Raw genomic sequence first — 15,933 nt, 5'->3', positions numbered from 1 at the left:
CCTCATAAATATTTTGATCTGGTCTTTGATGGCTTTTGTACACATCAGTCTGAAAATATGCATGCAGAGCATAACTTGCAGATTTTATTTTGGAGTACACTAGATAATTCCCACCAGGATAGGAAGAGAAATTATTGTGGGAGACCGTTCTGTGAGTGGGTGGTCAAGAATGAAGGAAAACCTATAACATTAAGCAGATGGACCATCCCTATTTTATACCATGTATTGGGTATACAGGATAATCATCTCCCTAAATATTGGATAGTTTTGAACTGATCTTCACATCAAGAGAATTAGGTTCAGGACATTATTTGTGAGATAGAAACTCAGGAATGGAAATGAGACGTTTTCATATCCTCAACTCCGTGCTTGCCCACCACTGTCAGGACAATGACATGGCAGAAATTAGGTCTGGAAGAGTTAACAAAAGCAATCATTGTGCCTTTCTCTACGTTTAAACCCACATAGCTGCAAGCCACAGAGCATTTCTTACTCACAATGCCACTTTTCTCTTTGGTGTTTGAAATTGGCTTAAAAAATTACAGTGTACCAGAGGAGAAACCAGGGAAGACTATGGTCCTTTTAACACCTTTATTTCTAAATCCTTTCATCCTGTCTGGAAACAGACCATAAAGGGGTAGGAAGTAGGTAGGAAGGCATGGTGATCTCTGCTGATCTCATTTTAGGAGAGAAGTTTTGCTCAGATCTTGTAGTGGGCTTGACCATAAGTCTCTCGTCAATAGACATTGAGACACCCCAGGATGCAAACTTCTTGCATCTCTACATTTAATTTCTTACAGTGGATAATCTCCAGTGAAATTACAGATAACTGGAATTCAGGCCATTTCACCTGCATCCATGAGGGAAGGGGAAGATTCTCCTTGTCATGAAGACATCCTGGGGTGTGCATGGGAGTATAACATGGGAAATTCTGAACTCTAAAGGAGTATGTGATTTGAAGCATGTTGCTTAATTTGCTTTATGGTTCTTTACTTAAAATAAATAGTAATGTCTTCTTTCTTAGCAGTATTCCTCTGTCTTAGATTCTTTATAGAAGGAGCTGTCTTAATTCAAAGTTTCATGCTGCAGTCAACTAATGAACCTCTAATCTCAGCTGTTGGTGTAATGTAAAATAATGCTGCTTTACTATATCGAAGCACTGCTTTAGTGATACTTTTAAAATGAGAATTGTGTCAAGCCTGATATATTTCAAATGAATGGGGAAGCAATATCCTGATTGAAAGCAACTGCAAAAACTAACTTACTACATAAATTCCACACTTTCTGCTGGGAGTTCCCACATCTAGCAGTTGCAGTTCACTCTAAATCCTGTTTGAGATGTGGACAAGACAGTAAAGGAATGAAAAATGGAAGAAAGATAGACAGATCATACAACTCAGAAGTCTTCCATGCAGAATCTAGGCAGTAACTGTAAGGAAGATGTCACTCTCTCCTCTTTCTTCCCTCTGTTGTTTTTGTTGTAGTACTGGGACAAGGGTATATCCATGTTTGTGCCTTCTTCCTGCCACATATGCACAACACCTGTGGTTCGTGAGAATCTGGGAGGAGGTGGTTCTTTCTCTTTCCTTTATACTTTTCATACTACTTATTCTCCCTCCCCTTCCTTCTGAAGGTACAGGGCAATGAAAGAAGGAATTTAAACAGATTTATGCTTTTTCTTTCTTCTACAGCTGTATGTGTCTTGGGGTATTACAACTGGGTCTGTTTTCTCCTGCCCTTCGACTAAAGTTCTGTCATATTTTTTGGTTCCCAGGCTTCTCTGACAGAAGGATAATAACATGCATATGATCTGTTTCTGCTTCAGCTACTTACAGATTGTGAGTGGCAGTGGGGTGACCAGCTGCAGTTTGTTTTTTGGAGTTACTGCCTCAGTTGCTTTGAGGAAGAGAAGAAGAAACTGGCTTCTCTACAACTTAAGGGTGGGAGAGGAGGACTTCTTTCTGCAGTGGCATTGGATAGTGAAACACTGCCTTTTTTCATGCCTGTTCTTTTCCTCACAAGCTTTCAGTGCCCTGTGCAAAATAAATGTAGTTGCAGAAAATCCCACCACCAAATTTATCCTGACTTGTCTCAGCAGAAGTAGCAGAATTGAGAGTGGAATTTTGACTCTGTGAAGTAGTCAGTTCAGATGACAGAATAACAACATTGAGGAGTCCCCAAAGTATGTGCTTCTCTGGGACTGTGTTGCCCCATTTGATTTGACTGTTCACTAAATGATGACTGGCCAAGCTTCCTCATTGAAACCCAAACAGATACAAACAACATTGGGTAAAGTTAGATCTAAATGAAATTCTTAAATTGTAAAATCTAAGAGTGAGCTGCTTTTGTTTGTTTGTTTACTTAGGTTTTATGGCTTCCTCATCTGTGGGGTTGCACTGTTCTAAGATGAGCCCTACTGGGTGAGGTAGAGTTGTAAGTGTTGCACACTGATGCCTCCCAATGACCAATATAAAGCAGCACACGATGCATATTTGTAAAACTCTTCACCTCCCCCTCTCATAATACCATAATTACATCACCTTTTGAAGTAACTGTTAAACTTATCACGTACCAGCCAGCAAGTGTCTTTGTGTTAAATTCCCGTTTAATGATGGGCTATGATTGCATGTTACCAAGCAAAGGGAGGACAGCTGCATCGCTTTAAAATGCATGTTCATTGTGCTCTTGTATTTTTAACAGAATAGTCAGAATTCCATAGAAGCTAAAATAGAAATTAATGTACTCCTAATCTTTAAAAAGGAGTATTAATAAAAGAATAAAGTGGAAATATCAATGTAAGTAAAATTCTATCTACTGTCTTTTGGTATCCAACAGAATATTTTGCACTCTAAAGAGCATATTATTTAAGGAATGTCTACTCATTTTGAATATTTTCATGCTTTAAAAAAAGCATTCTCTGCATGTTCCTGTCTCTTTCTTGTCTTTTTCCTGTCACAACTGTATTTAAATAAGACTACCATAAAGCAACTCATTTGTGAACACTGAATTAAAAAAAAATCTATCCTAAGGAACAACCTAAAAAACCAGGAAATTGACATCAGCTTCCAGAGACAGTGCTTGGTTCAAGGTCAGACCATTGATCTTTCACCCAAACTGCATATATTAAAGTGCTGTTTTTAGCACCGAATTTGTCTGCTAGTATCAGTCTTTTTCTGCATGTTTATACTGATAGAACATAATGAGATTACATACATTCTGATGAATAATTGCTGCCTTGTAAACTTGCCACCTACCTACAGTGACTCTTATGAATATTTGATGATAATAAGTAGTGGGAACTACTGTGTTGCTTACATGCACTTAAAAACCCTAGCAGCACAGGAGTACCTTTTGTTCTACTTTTTTGCTTGGGGTAAGCAGTATGATATTTATATTCATATTAAATATTAAATATTAGATACATCTAACATATTCTTGTTCTTATTACTAGGAGTTCTGTTTAAATCATCATTCTGTTTTAGGAGGAGAAGGTTGTAAGAAGACACAGTTTTTAACATTTAAAGTTGTATTTTAAGATGAGGCAGGGTTGACTGGTTGGTCTTACTCTTCTATGAATTAGCAGTTGAGAAAAAGGAAAAAATACAGTGACCTATACTCCACATTTTGCAGATGCAGACATATTGTACAATGTGCTAAAATTAGTGTCTGTAGGTCAACAGTTTTGTAGACCTCTGTGCAATGTCTTTGGTTTATCCACTATCACCTTACAGATCCTATAGGCAGTAGTTTTGGGTCATATTATAAATGAGGCAATATCTGTCAGCAACAGGCAGCACCTTTTATTGTCTCTTCATCTGGTTTCTTTTCTTGTAGATGTGTAATAGAGGGTCTTCACCTTGTATGTTGTTTCAGGATATTTTTGTACGAAGCTGGTGTCAAAACCCACATTTCTGATTTGTGTTCAATTGTGATTCTTGATTTCGTTTGCACGTTTGAAAACCTAGTGGTTTCATTATCCAAATTACTTTACAGACTATGTTCAAAGCAGTTGCTGTCTTTCGTATAATTACATAGTTTTCTTTCTGAGACTTGCAGGGCCTGTTATGCAGCTATATTTTTCCTTACTCAAATGGTGAGGACAACAGCTCTGACATTGATAGGTAGACGTTTCATTTACTTGAAATAATCTGGCATAACAGTTACTAGTATTATTTTTTTTTCAGTAGCTCCTGCATATTGAGAGTGTAAAATCCATTGTTTTATTAATGCTCCTATAGCAGTTTTCTTGAAAAGCAGTGCTTTACAGAATTTGTTTTTCTTTCAGGGAATCAGTTTCCTCCTGTTGCAGCTCAAGATCTTCAGTTTGTTCTGAAGGCTGGATATCTGGAAAAACGTAGAAAAGGTAAGTCTAGTTATCTTTGTGAAAGCTAGTGCATATTTAATGTCTGGGAAGTCTATATGTCTGTATTTGATGTTATACACATGAACAACTTTATACAGGAGTGATAAAATCAGTAGACGCTGAAACATTGAAACATTATTATGCAAAAGAAGCATAGCACATAATTGCTCCTATAGTATTGAAAGAAAATTCTATTTCTTTATTGACTAACAAAATCGTGCTGTGAAAGTGCAGTCAGCCATAATTCAGAGACTTTCAGGTATTTTTGAAGAAAACATTAGGAACGTATGTACAAGTACCATATGTTGACTTCATGTTTCAGTGAGCATCAAGATTTATTTTCCTTCAAGAGGGCAAATATTGATCTCAGCTTTGGTTCAGTCAATATTTACCTTGATTCAATAAATCTTATATTGTCACTTTAATACCCACTTAATGCTGCGATAACTCTAGGAAATATTTAGGAAGTTGTTCATTATTTCCTTATATTTAATGCTACACATGACTTCCCTCTTTATGTGATTTCAAATTCCAATTTGTTTTCTTACATTTTTTTATTTCTAATTTCTAATTTCCTTCTCAGTGCCATGCATTTCCTTAGATTCCTTTCCTTAGTGTCTTTTCCTGGCTCCTCCTCCCTCTTACCTCACCCTTGAAAAGAAGTAACACATTTTTGTTCAATAGTGGCATAAACTGATATAACACATTTTGTATTAATTTCAGACCACAGTTTTCTTGGCTTTGAGTGGCAGAGGCGTTGGTGTGCTATCAGCAAGACGATCTTCTATTACTATGGAAGCGACAAAGGTACTTACAACAATTATTATAGAAATGATGTTTTAATGCACAAAAGGATATGAAAATTTTAGTAGAGTTGGAAACAGTGAATCAAAGGTAATTTTAAGAAATGGAATGAATCTTTTAAAAGAAAGTTCATTTCTTTTAAACTATTCTTGGACAGTGCTATGAATTTTTAAAATGTGTAAATATTTCTCAGAACTTGTAAGTGGTATACATGTTTTCTAAAGCACGGAAACTGAGGAAAAAAATATTTAAGTTTCTTGTAAAACTGCTTTGTTTGCCAATAACAGCTGGCTGTTTGGTTTGATAGTATGCTGGTACTCAGTTGTGTTATTAGATGGAAAATAATGTTTCTCTCCAAATAGGATATTAATTTGAAAATGTCCTATAGTAATTATACCTTCCAAGTTCCTTAGAGATGGTTCTATCCAGGAAAACATTAATCTAAAAGCTGCATAGTGGAGTTCTTTGTTTCTTTTAAAATAGTTTCTGTTCTGGAAAAGCTAGAAATTAAGTAATGTATTTAACCAAAGCCAGCCGTGGAAACTAAAGCAAACTTCTGAAGGTGACTTTTAACTTTAAATGGCCAGTTTGGAAAGAATATCGCATAGATGTTATGATACTACTTTGAATTTTTAAAATTGACAGTCAAATAAAACATATTTAAATGGTGTACCATGTACATTTGATGTTTAAGGGTAAACTAAATCATACATAAGTATATCTGAGTAAATTTAAAAATTATAATAATGTCTTCCCCCCTGACCACCCCCGTGCAAAAAGAAAAAAATTCCAGGGCAAACTTTCCATTGAAGTGGTTTCTTTATTTTTCTTTTTATGTTTGTCTTTTTATTTTTGAGATTACTGCAGGTAGTTATTATGACTAATATTATGACTAAGACTAATATAATTTGCTCCAGTTTGTTTCATTCCTTGATATACCGGCTCATTTACGCTCATCCTCTCTTTAAAAATACAAGACATAGAGAGTCTAATTTTAAGTCTGGTTTTCATTTTGCTAGTTTCCCATCATGTTTTTAGAGTTTTGCTAGTATATCGGCTAAATGTTCCCTTTTCTTCTATACTCTTGGGATTTACAGGTTGATCAAGCTTCACAAACATGAACAATCTTCATTCAGAAATTTTGATATGTGGCATAATACTGATTTGTCAGTACTGATTGATTTCTTTCTCTGGAAAATGATCATGCGCTGTTTATTTATATATATATAGTTATACATTGCCTATTACTTTAAAAATGGCAATTGTTTTTTCAGAATATACTGCTAAGTCACAAAGATTGTTCTTGATGTAAAATCTTTGTATTTTTGTCTGCTATTTTTTTAGAAAAAAAAAAGGTTTGATTTTTCTTTTTACATTCTTTTCCTTGTGGTATGCTAATGATTATTTATGCTTTCTAGCATACAGCCTTTGTATTAAGGCAGTCATGTTGCCCACCTGGTCTTAGTCCGTTTTTTTTTTCTTCTTTTGCAACAACCTGATTATCAAGTGTGTGTTGCAATTTTTAATACCTGTGTTGAATGCTAAGATACATGGAAATACGTTCCCTAGCACTCAGAATGTTGGTGTCATGTTAGGAATTGACTGTGATATTTTGTGGGATCTCTTTTGTTTATGAATCTATAGACAGTTTTTTTGACTAATGCATTTACAGCTTTTGTAGGCTGCAGATTGTTTGGGGTAGGTCCTCTTAACCATAACCTCTCCTATGTGGGAGAGGCACATAGTCCATTGGAACTGTATAGAATCATAGAATCATTTAGGTTGGAAAAGACCTCTGAGATCATTGGGTCCAGCTGTTAACACAGCACTGCCAAGCCCACCACTAAACCCTGTCCTAAGTGCCACATTTACATGTCTAGTAAATACCTCCAGGGATGGTGACTCCACCACTTCCCTGCGCAGCCTGTTCCAATACTTGACAATCTTTGCAGTGAAAAAAAATTTCGTAATATCCAATCTAAACCTTCCCTGGTGCAACTTGAGGCTATTTCTTCTATTTCTTCTTGTCCTATCACTTGTTATTTGGAAGAAGAGGCTGACCCCCACCTCATTACAACCTCCTTTCACATAGTTGGAGAGACCATGGCACGGTTGGACTCCAAACAGTAATTCATGGAGGAAGCAAACATGTCAGATGCATGAATTTCTGTCCTATCTCCACTGGATTGGTGCTTGTAGTGCAGAAAAACTAGTTAAGCATGGTGCAGTGACTTAATCTTGTAATATGAGATGACTAAGTCACTCCTGAACTTGCCTTTGAATAAAAAAAGTTTTTTCTAGACTGGTCAGAGGTACTTTGTTCAGGCCTGTGATGCCACTGTATATAAAAGTGCCTGTTCCAGTGCAGAAGCAGCTCTTCATTGTGCAGAAACTGGTCACCAGCCATGGCAGACTAGTTTGCTGTTAAAAGTGAGCTGTCATCCTAATGGTTGTGAGCGTATGTGCTGCAGTTTATCATGCTGTTCAGCTGCAGGTTGTCAGCGTGGATGAGGTGTGTGATGAGACAATCCTGAGCAGGTCTGGCATTTACTCACAGGAACTGTTTTCACTCCCACTGTTGTGGCCAGCAGTGGTACCTGCTGTAGTACACTGTTGTGCTGTGGGCCTTCTTTGTTTACTGTGACCCTTGATAACTTGGACCATGTAGAAATTCAATGTGTGTTCTGACCAGCTGTAGAAGAGCACTGAAATGTGTGTTTGGTGGCTTTGTGCAAATTGTGAACCTGCTTTCAAAGTGATGAGGATTCCATACATACTCAGTCCTGCTGCCCACCTCACTTTAAATGGGTAATGGGCTGCTAGTGCCTGTTTGTTGGGGGATGTGTTGCTGACAAGCATCAGGGATTTTTCTATGTCCATCTGGGCTTATTTTGAATTGTGTCTGTTTTTAAAACCAGACACATAAGTGAATAATCTGTGAAAGCTATTTTGTGTCTGCTGTGATGTGTCTTTTGTTAGCCAAAGTTTGATTTTCACGCTTAAGTATCAGTGGAAGGGTAACAGAGATAAACATGAGGCTATAGGATGCCTTTTTATTATTTGTATAGATTTGTTGTTTCCAAAACAGTTTTAATTCTTCTAACTTTCTCCTTTTTGCATTGGGAAAGCAAGAAGCGTGGAAGTGTATAAAGTTCACAAACATGTAAGGAAGAATCATTTACTCTAAGCTGAATGATGAAAAATGTGAGGCCTAATCCAGAAGTATATAGTGCAAGATAAAGCCTGTGAAATACAGTAAAGGGCTGTGTGTTTGTGTATGTGTGTGTTCACCTAAAAGACTACAAGCATCCTTTCCACAGTTGTGATGCCTGCAGGCTGGTGTCTTTTTTCCCTGTTTTCTCTTCTATTTTCTCCTACATTTGGTGTAGCATTGGGTAATGAAACAATGTCATTTATCCCTGCAATATAGACAGGTCTAAGTGAATCACCTGCATTTTTTTCCCTTGATCACTGATAAATGGAATATATGGAGAAACAAGGCTTAAAGGTTTGAGCTAATCACACATCAGAAATAGGTATTGCAGGAAGCATGTGTGTATTTATGCCTATGCTGTGGTATCAGTTGCCAGCACGTGGCCCACAACATTGCATAGGAGTGTGTTCAAATGTCAGAGGTGGGTGGGATTTTGAGAAGCTTGCCTGGTCCTCCTTTTCATAGTTTTTCCTTCCATAAATCTTTTATAGTCCTCTCTTTCCTTTTCTTCCATGCAGTGGCACCCTGAATTGAGTACCCTGGTTTCCTGTCATTTTTCTATATGATCTGTGGCTGTTCCTGTGTCCTTAGACACTGAGATGGTATGGATAACCTTTCAGACCTCAAAATGCATGTGAAGAAGGAATGTTAATTTGTTGCTTTATAAATGATTGAATTAATGGCTTCATTACTTCTTTCTCACTAGGCCACAATGTTATATGCCCTTCTGTCTCAGCAAACTGGAGAGATCAGCTAAATGTTTAGCAAGACAGTAATTGATAACATTATGGTAATTTTCCCCCTGCTAATGGGCACTAAAAATTTATTTTCATTTTTATAACTTGAAAATGGTATCTGCCTGCCCACCAGTAATATGCTGTTAAAGAGGGGTATAATTCAGAGGCTTTTAGAAAAGTCTGAATTTATTTTTTTTTCAGTTTCTTTAGTTTTAACATGGACATGATAATTTTGGATTTCTCTGAATAATAAGATAGTGATGACCAGGTCAGTGGTGAACTACTTCTATGTGGGCAGAAAAGGGAATTGTGCACGTTCAACAGGACTTTGTTGTAGCAGGGTGATGGCAATCAAAGGCATCTGTCTAATGTGTACTGGATCTTCTGCTATGAGACTGTAAAATTCAGACCTTGAGAGTCACACTTGCTGTTAATAATGTATTATTTAGAAAATAACTACGGGGTATAAGCAAACTGAATATAAACAATTCAGTCCCCAAAATCACTGCCTCAATTTCTTAATTATTTTACAATTTCAATTTCTCAGAGGACTAGATTAAAGGAAAGAAGAAGAAAAAAAAGTTGATGACATTTCAGATCTGCTGTCTAAAAGGGAAGAACTTTTGTGCATGCGTTTGGAAAAGACTGTTCCAAAAGCTGGAAAAGGAATTACCATTTTGGAGATACTTACACTGAACTATTTTTAGATAGCACATGGTAAAGTATGTGAAACTACATTTAGCATGAAGCCATGTAAACGCTAAAATCTTACAGGCTCCTAATTTCAAGATGAAGAGAGTTAAATTATAGACTCTAATAGTATCTATAAATACTTTATCACTCTCTGAAATCTTTGTTTGCCTTTGTTCCTTATGTCTTTCTCTGTAACTTCTTTCCTTTCTACCATCCGAGTCTTCTCTGTTCTTCAGAAGGCACTAATTCTTTTTACATGTGCTAATAATATGAGCACATCGCCTTAGGCCTCAAATTTACAACCCAGTAATTTCAAGATCTCATTGAAGGTTTACCCTTCTTTGTTTTAAATGTTCCCATGGACTTAGTTACGCAAGGTTACTTCAGAATGCTTTTGCTCTGCTTCCCTTGAGACTCTCTTTACCCAATATAATATTGGCCCTGTTTCTGTTAACAACATTTAACTCTTTTTAGGATGAATGAAGTTTATGTGTAAGAGAAATGTTTAAAGGCTTTCAAATTTTATTCAGATCTGAATTTTCTCTATTTTAAATATAGCCCCCCCCCCCCCCCCCCCATTTATTTCTCTCAAATATCTGTGTACTAGCTTTGGGGTTTTTTTTAGTACTTAGTGCCTGATTCTCCCCTCTGCTATACTACTTCTTTATGATTTTAAATTCCTGTTGCAAAATGATCTGCACAGACACAGATTTATTTTTCTGTTATGTGCCTGACATGGGAAGAAGGGGAGAGAGGAGGATGAGCAGATGAGAGCAAAGGACAGCTTATGCTGAAATGAGATTTGGCTTCATTGTGGAACAAGTTATGCTTGATGATGTTCACAATCCTTTTTGTTTTTACAAAGACTTACTACACTTTTTGCATTTCTGTTTTATGTTTTTCTGGGACAGCTTATGGGTTTCCTGTTGTTGAATTGAAAAGCTCTATTTTGAGAAAATAACAGACAGCAAAAATGTTATTGCTCTTCACAGAGGAGTGTTCCATCAGCATGTCTCCCTAATTCATCCTAAATATGCTGTTGTATTCCTGCCTAAGCAAAACTGGTTCTGATTTGAGGGTTTAAAATCAAAGTTAAATATCTGTAATGTAAATGTGCTTCTTGAAGCTACTGTTAAGACTCCCGCTGTAAAAACTAACAATATCTAATTTTAAGTCTTCAAGTAAAATCTTTGTCTTCAGAGTTTTTAAATATCAGAAATTGTTTAATTCTTCCTAAAGCACAGTCTCCAGAAAATATTTCTAGTATAAACAATTTAACTTGCGATGTAAAAGTTCACAGGAGTTGCTGTGGCCCTAACTTCACAGGGCATCTTGAAACCAAAAGCCCAGGTCTGTCCAAACTCATTTAGCTGCAAGCCTGTGCTGATGAGTGAAGTCGAGGTGATTGTTGAGTCTGATAATCCCAGGATGGCTCTGCCTTCAAGCCTGCACCTGACTACTCTGCCTGGCCGAGCAGCTACTGTGGGTTGCGGTATCTGTGGTGATCAGGTGATAGGGTTGGTCTCCAGTCCCAACTGAAAAGGTGTATTCTGCAAGAGCAAATGGGATTTGTAGACCTCCACTGTTTGTCACCATCAGAGCAGGCAGCTGAGCTGTAGCTGACCTGTGTTCTGCCATTCTGTATTTGTGGAGCCATTTCTCAGGACATACTAGGTCTTATCTCTGTCTTGTTGCCCCAGGGAGTGTGAATGCATACTGAGTCTTCCTCTCAACTTTATCAGGTTCTGAGTCAGGTCTGTGAAGTAACTCATTCTCTTAGAATTTCCTCATTTTCAACATTTGAGGTATATGCATGATGCCCCATTGGACTTTAATCAGAGGTTACTGCTAAGACAATTGGAAGTAAAAGTAGCAATGCTAAGTCTAGTCTATTGCTATAATGGTCACTGAAAGAATTTAATAGCTGAGGATTGACATATATATATATATATATATATATGTATATATATGTATGTATTCGGTGGTGCATGCCGGTAATTTTCATTAGCACTGAAATAGTGTGTTCAGAGAGATAAGACAAAACCAGTATAAATAGAAGAACAATCAAGTGGGATATGGATGCCATGTACCATACCCTTCCAAAGTACAGCATCTTTGTGGTTTAACTGCGATGCTCTTTGAAAGATGAGTACCAGTGCGGTGATCATTCGAGATCAGCTCTGTAAAAGTGTATTACCATAAAAGGGATCATCCATGTCACAGAGAAGCAGTCTCAGAAATAATCCAAGAGAGTAAATTTGAATACTTGCCTCATTTTTATCTTGACAAAATGTTTTTACCTTTTGAACCTGATGTTTGTTTATTCTGCCTGCGTGCTCCTATCTTCTAGGGTTTTGATAAACCTCCAGCATGGGAGACTGAGAAATTAATGTGTTTCACTTCATCTTCTCCCTGAGGTCACAGGCAAGGGAACAATAACATTCCTAGGGAGAAATGAATTTCATTAAAAGGGACCTAGTTAACCTATTGCAAGTTATTATTTCTAATATCTGCCTTGTGTGCGATTTCATGAATTTTGCATGTGTGTGCTGTTTGAAATAGGGCTGGAGGATTGAGCAAATATAAAATATTGGTACTGTATTATTTGTACTTATTTAAGACAGAATAAAACTTACTGGGAGGAAGGGACTAGAAGTGAAAATAGAATAGTACCCTAGTTTTTCTCATATAATTGTGTTATTGGGTGTTTACTTGCCCTGGGTTAGAGTTCATAAAAAGGTGGAAGGACAGAGAATATGTACATATAAGATTACTAGCCAGAGTATTTGACTGGTGACTGCCCTTATGTCCGTTTATGTTCACATTTCTGTGTTAGCCAATTTTTACCCTCTCAGGAGTGGAAACAGATTTTCTTTCCTATTAAACTTCCAGAAATATGACAAAAATTCGTTGAAAACAATAGTTTTCCTATTTTATCCACTGTAGAAGTTTTCTCCTTTTGTTGACAAGCGTAAGCAATGGTTGCTCAATTTACACCTGGGTTCTATTCAGCAATACTTAAAGTAGTTTTGCTGCTGTGCCTGATGCTTATTGTTAATTAATGCTTTTCTCTTCTGTGTAAAAAAACCCCACACTAAATGGCATTTTTTTGATATGCAACTACACTTTGTTCTTTGTTTGCCTGTGCAAAATGTGAACTATGATGCCAGTCTTCACTTGAATGCTGCACTGTGATCTGCAGAAATTGCAAAACTTAATTACTTTTACATTTTTGGTTTGCTTTTAATATTCGCCAAAATATGCCAGAGCACATAAAATCTGATGCAGAATTTGGTCCGAAGGGCTTGAAAGGAGTGCACAGGTGCCGCTTGCACAACATGCAGTGTATTTAAAGTCAGATATGTTGTAAGTGATACTTTTATGAACCAGAACCTTTGAAAAGTAGAATTGTCTTTAAAACAGTCACATGGCTGTTGTGGTAGGGCTCAGTGCTTTTATTAGCTAATTAAACATTTGCTGTTTTGAGAGGAATGTTTTTGGAATGAACACAGACGCACACACCTGAATTTATAACAAAATTTATTCTGTATTTTTGCCATGTTGAAAGGAGGCACATCTGGGAGTGGGTGGGAGGATGTGAAAAGCTGCTTTTCCAATTGCTTAAAAAGGAGCTTGAAGTTTATTTTTTGAGTGAAGTGGTTAGTTTAGGAGGGAGCTCAGCAAGTTCTGAGCTAGACAGGTTTTCCCATCGGTTTACTGAACCCGAAAGAGACACTGATTTATAGGAAACGTGTCTTGCAAGTTCCAGTTCTTGGCTTTCCCTAGATACAAGTGTCATAACATGCACTTCTTACTAAATAAGACCACCATCTGCAAACATCCCCCTGTGGAATTCCTTAGGCATCCTACAGAAAAATGTACTTTTGGGTACATCTTCCCTTAAAATAAAGCTTTATCTCCAGAAGCATCACTTAATCATTTTGCTAAAAACCTCCCTGTTCTTTGTAAAATTCATGAAATAGAAAACAAAATTTGAATAAACGATAACCTGCTGAGCCACTTACATTCACTGTTGTAAATGAAGCTCTAACTTTGTTTTTTATCTCCAACAGACAAACAACAGAAAGGTGAATTTGCCTTAGAGGGCTACACCATCAGAATGAATAATAGCCTTCGGAAGGATGCAAAGAAAGATTGCTGTTTTGAAATCTCAGCTCCAGATAAGCGCATTTATCAGGTTGGACTTTTTAATGTTGACTTGAAATTTAATTGATAAAGCCGTTACAATTCCAGTTACTGAATTAACATCTCAGTGAAACAACTGTCACTGACATCTTCATGAAAAAAGGAAAACCTTGCTTGCTTATATTGTATATTCATATATTAGGAAAAAAAATCTGATAAAATGTATGTATGAACATGGTCTAATATTATCTTTTTGGTCAAGAACAAGGAAATTTATCATCTTTATCTATTGGTCATTTCAATATTAGCCTTTTAATATCTATTGTATAGTGTGCCTGTGTGATTTCTTGGATGAATTAAATAGTAAAAAAAAAGTTAAAATATGTATCAGTGTTAAATACATATTGTATTGGTCATGGCTTTTCAAGGAAAACCTACGAAAAGGCACATATCAGCTGTGCAATTCAGAGATCTATCAGCCAGACATCAATATGGAATGTAAGTTTAATAAGTTTTAAATATCTGAGATTGCGGTTGAAAGCCAGTTAATTAAGCTGTCAGGTAGTGTGTTGGAGTCTGACAAGAACATTTTTAAGAAAACTGTACCCAGCAGTCTAAAGAAATTCATGGGTGTCTTCTAATTGTCAAGGGCAAATTTTGTTCATCAGTTCTGGCTTTGACATTGATGAAGAGAAGCAGCTTTTTTCTGCACAGCTGCCAGCTGCTGATCAGAGTTTCAAATCCATCATCCTCTCCTTCAATTACGTAAATTTGTCAAAATTAGCTGTACATTATAAGAAGCATCCTTGCAAGAAAAGTACCAGAAGACATGAAAAGAATTGCTAATGGTTTCTTGAGGAAGTGACGGGAATGTTACAGTCCCTCTTTTTTATTGCTAATGAAATTGTAGTTGTGTTTTTGTTGTTACTGCTAGTAGTTATTAATAAACATTTAATAGTTTACAGCTGCCACTCCCAAAGAAGCAGAGGAATGGGTACAGCAAGTCAAATTTGTAATTCAAGGTAAGCCAGTCAGTGGAGCAGTTGCCTTTATTGCCAGTGCTACTTAGTGATAGTAGTTCTGTCCATTTACTTATCTGTCATGTTAGTACATGTAATATGCCCACATGTCCAAGTTTTGAGTAGCAAGTCCTAGTTTTCAATTGTGTTACAGCTTTTATATGACTTTTCTCTTTTTTCAAGATTTTTACTTTTCTCCCAGAAAAAGCTTGAAAATTAGCTTGAAAAGCTTTCATTTAGCTTGAAAGCTCTCTCTTACACAAGCTCCTTCATATAAACTCTTATCCCTTGAAGAGTGTAAAAAAAAAAAAAAAGCAGAATGTACTGGAAGGAGCAGGTCATAGAAGAACTGTGTTTTCATTTTGCATAAATTTCTGCTTAGGCATTCTTTTCCACTAAATGTTAACTTTTTAAACTGTTGTTACATAGATACAGGATCTAATACTATTCCCGAGGAGGAGGAAGAGGAATATGATGATGTTGGACAAGTGAACAGTGAACCGATAGATGATAGCATTTATGAAGAAGTTAAAGGTATTATTGAATTCTTTCTTTGTGACTTGTGATCATTTTGTCTTCTCTACTTCTAGTTTGATAACTTTGAGTGGTTTAAAGTAAGAGTAAAGTAACATGACGAGTAAGATACTTTTAGACTTCAGATTTTGCTATGACATTGAAAAAAGAATGTGTTCAGAGTGAGAACACTTCAGTTTTCTTTAGCGGGGGCATCAAAATAGTGCAGAATGTGTAAAAATGAACTCAGGGGACTCTTGGCTCATTAACATTTTCTGGTATGCGATTTTTTTAAATTAAAAAAATTGAAAAGCCTTTCATCTTTTTCCAGAAACTTGCCCATTATCTTTTTCTTTATTCATTTTGGCATTTGTATTAAACAAAAGTTCTCTATCATTCCAAATGTTATCAGCTTCTGCCTAATACATGGTATTATAATCCTGC

General features: G+C 36.5%; 1 protein-coding gene across 1 annotated transcript in view; it reads left to right on the top strand.

Annotated features, from left to right (window-relative positions):
* The window catches only part of SKAP2 (src kinase associated phosphoprotein 2), a 119,525-nt gene that overhangs the window by 66,344 nt on the left and 37,248 nt on the right, over positions 1-15,933 (top strand). Inside the window, exons 5-9 of the mRNA XM_069007160.1 lie at positions 4,286-4,363; positions 5,087-5,170; positions 13,885-14,009; positions 14,916-14,979; positions 15,406-15,510. Coding sequence (XP_068863261.1) covers positions 4,286-4,363; positions 5,087-5,170; positions 13,885-14,009; positions 14,916-14,979; positions 15,406-15,510 — 456 coding nt within the window. The remainder of the gene's footprint in view (positions 1-4,285; positions 4,364-5,086; positions 5,171-13,884; positions 14,010-14,915; positions 14,980-15,405; positions 15,511-15,933) is intronic.

This window comes from Aphelocoma coerulescens, chromosome 2 (assembly GCF_041296385.1).
Source record: "Aphelocoma coerulescens isolate FSJ_1873_10779 chromosome 2, UR_Acoe_1.0, whole genome shotgun sequence".
Lineage (NCBI taxonomy): Eukaryota > Metazoa > Chordata > Aves > Passeriformes > Corvidae > Aphelocoma > Aphelocoma coerulescens.
This window is presented reverse-complemented; position numbering and strand designations above follow the sequence as displayed.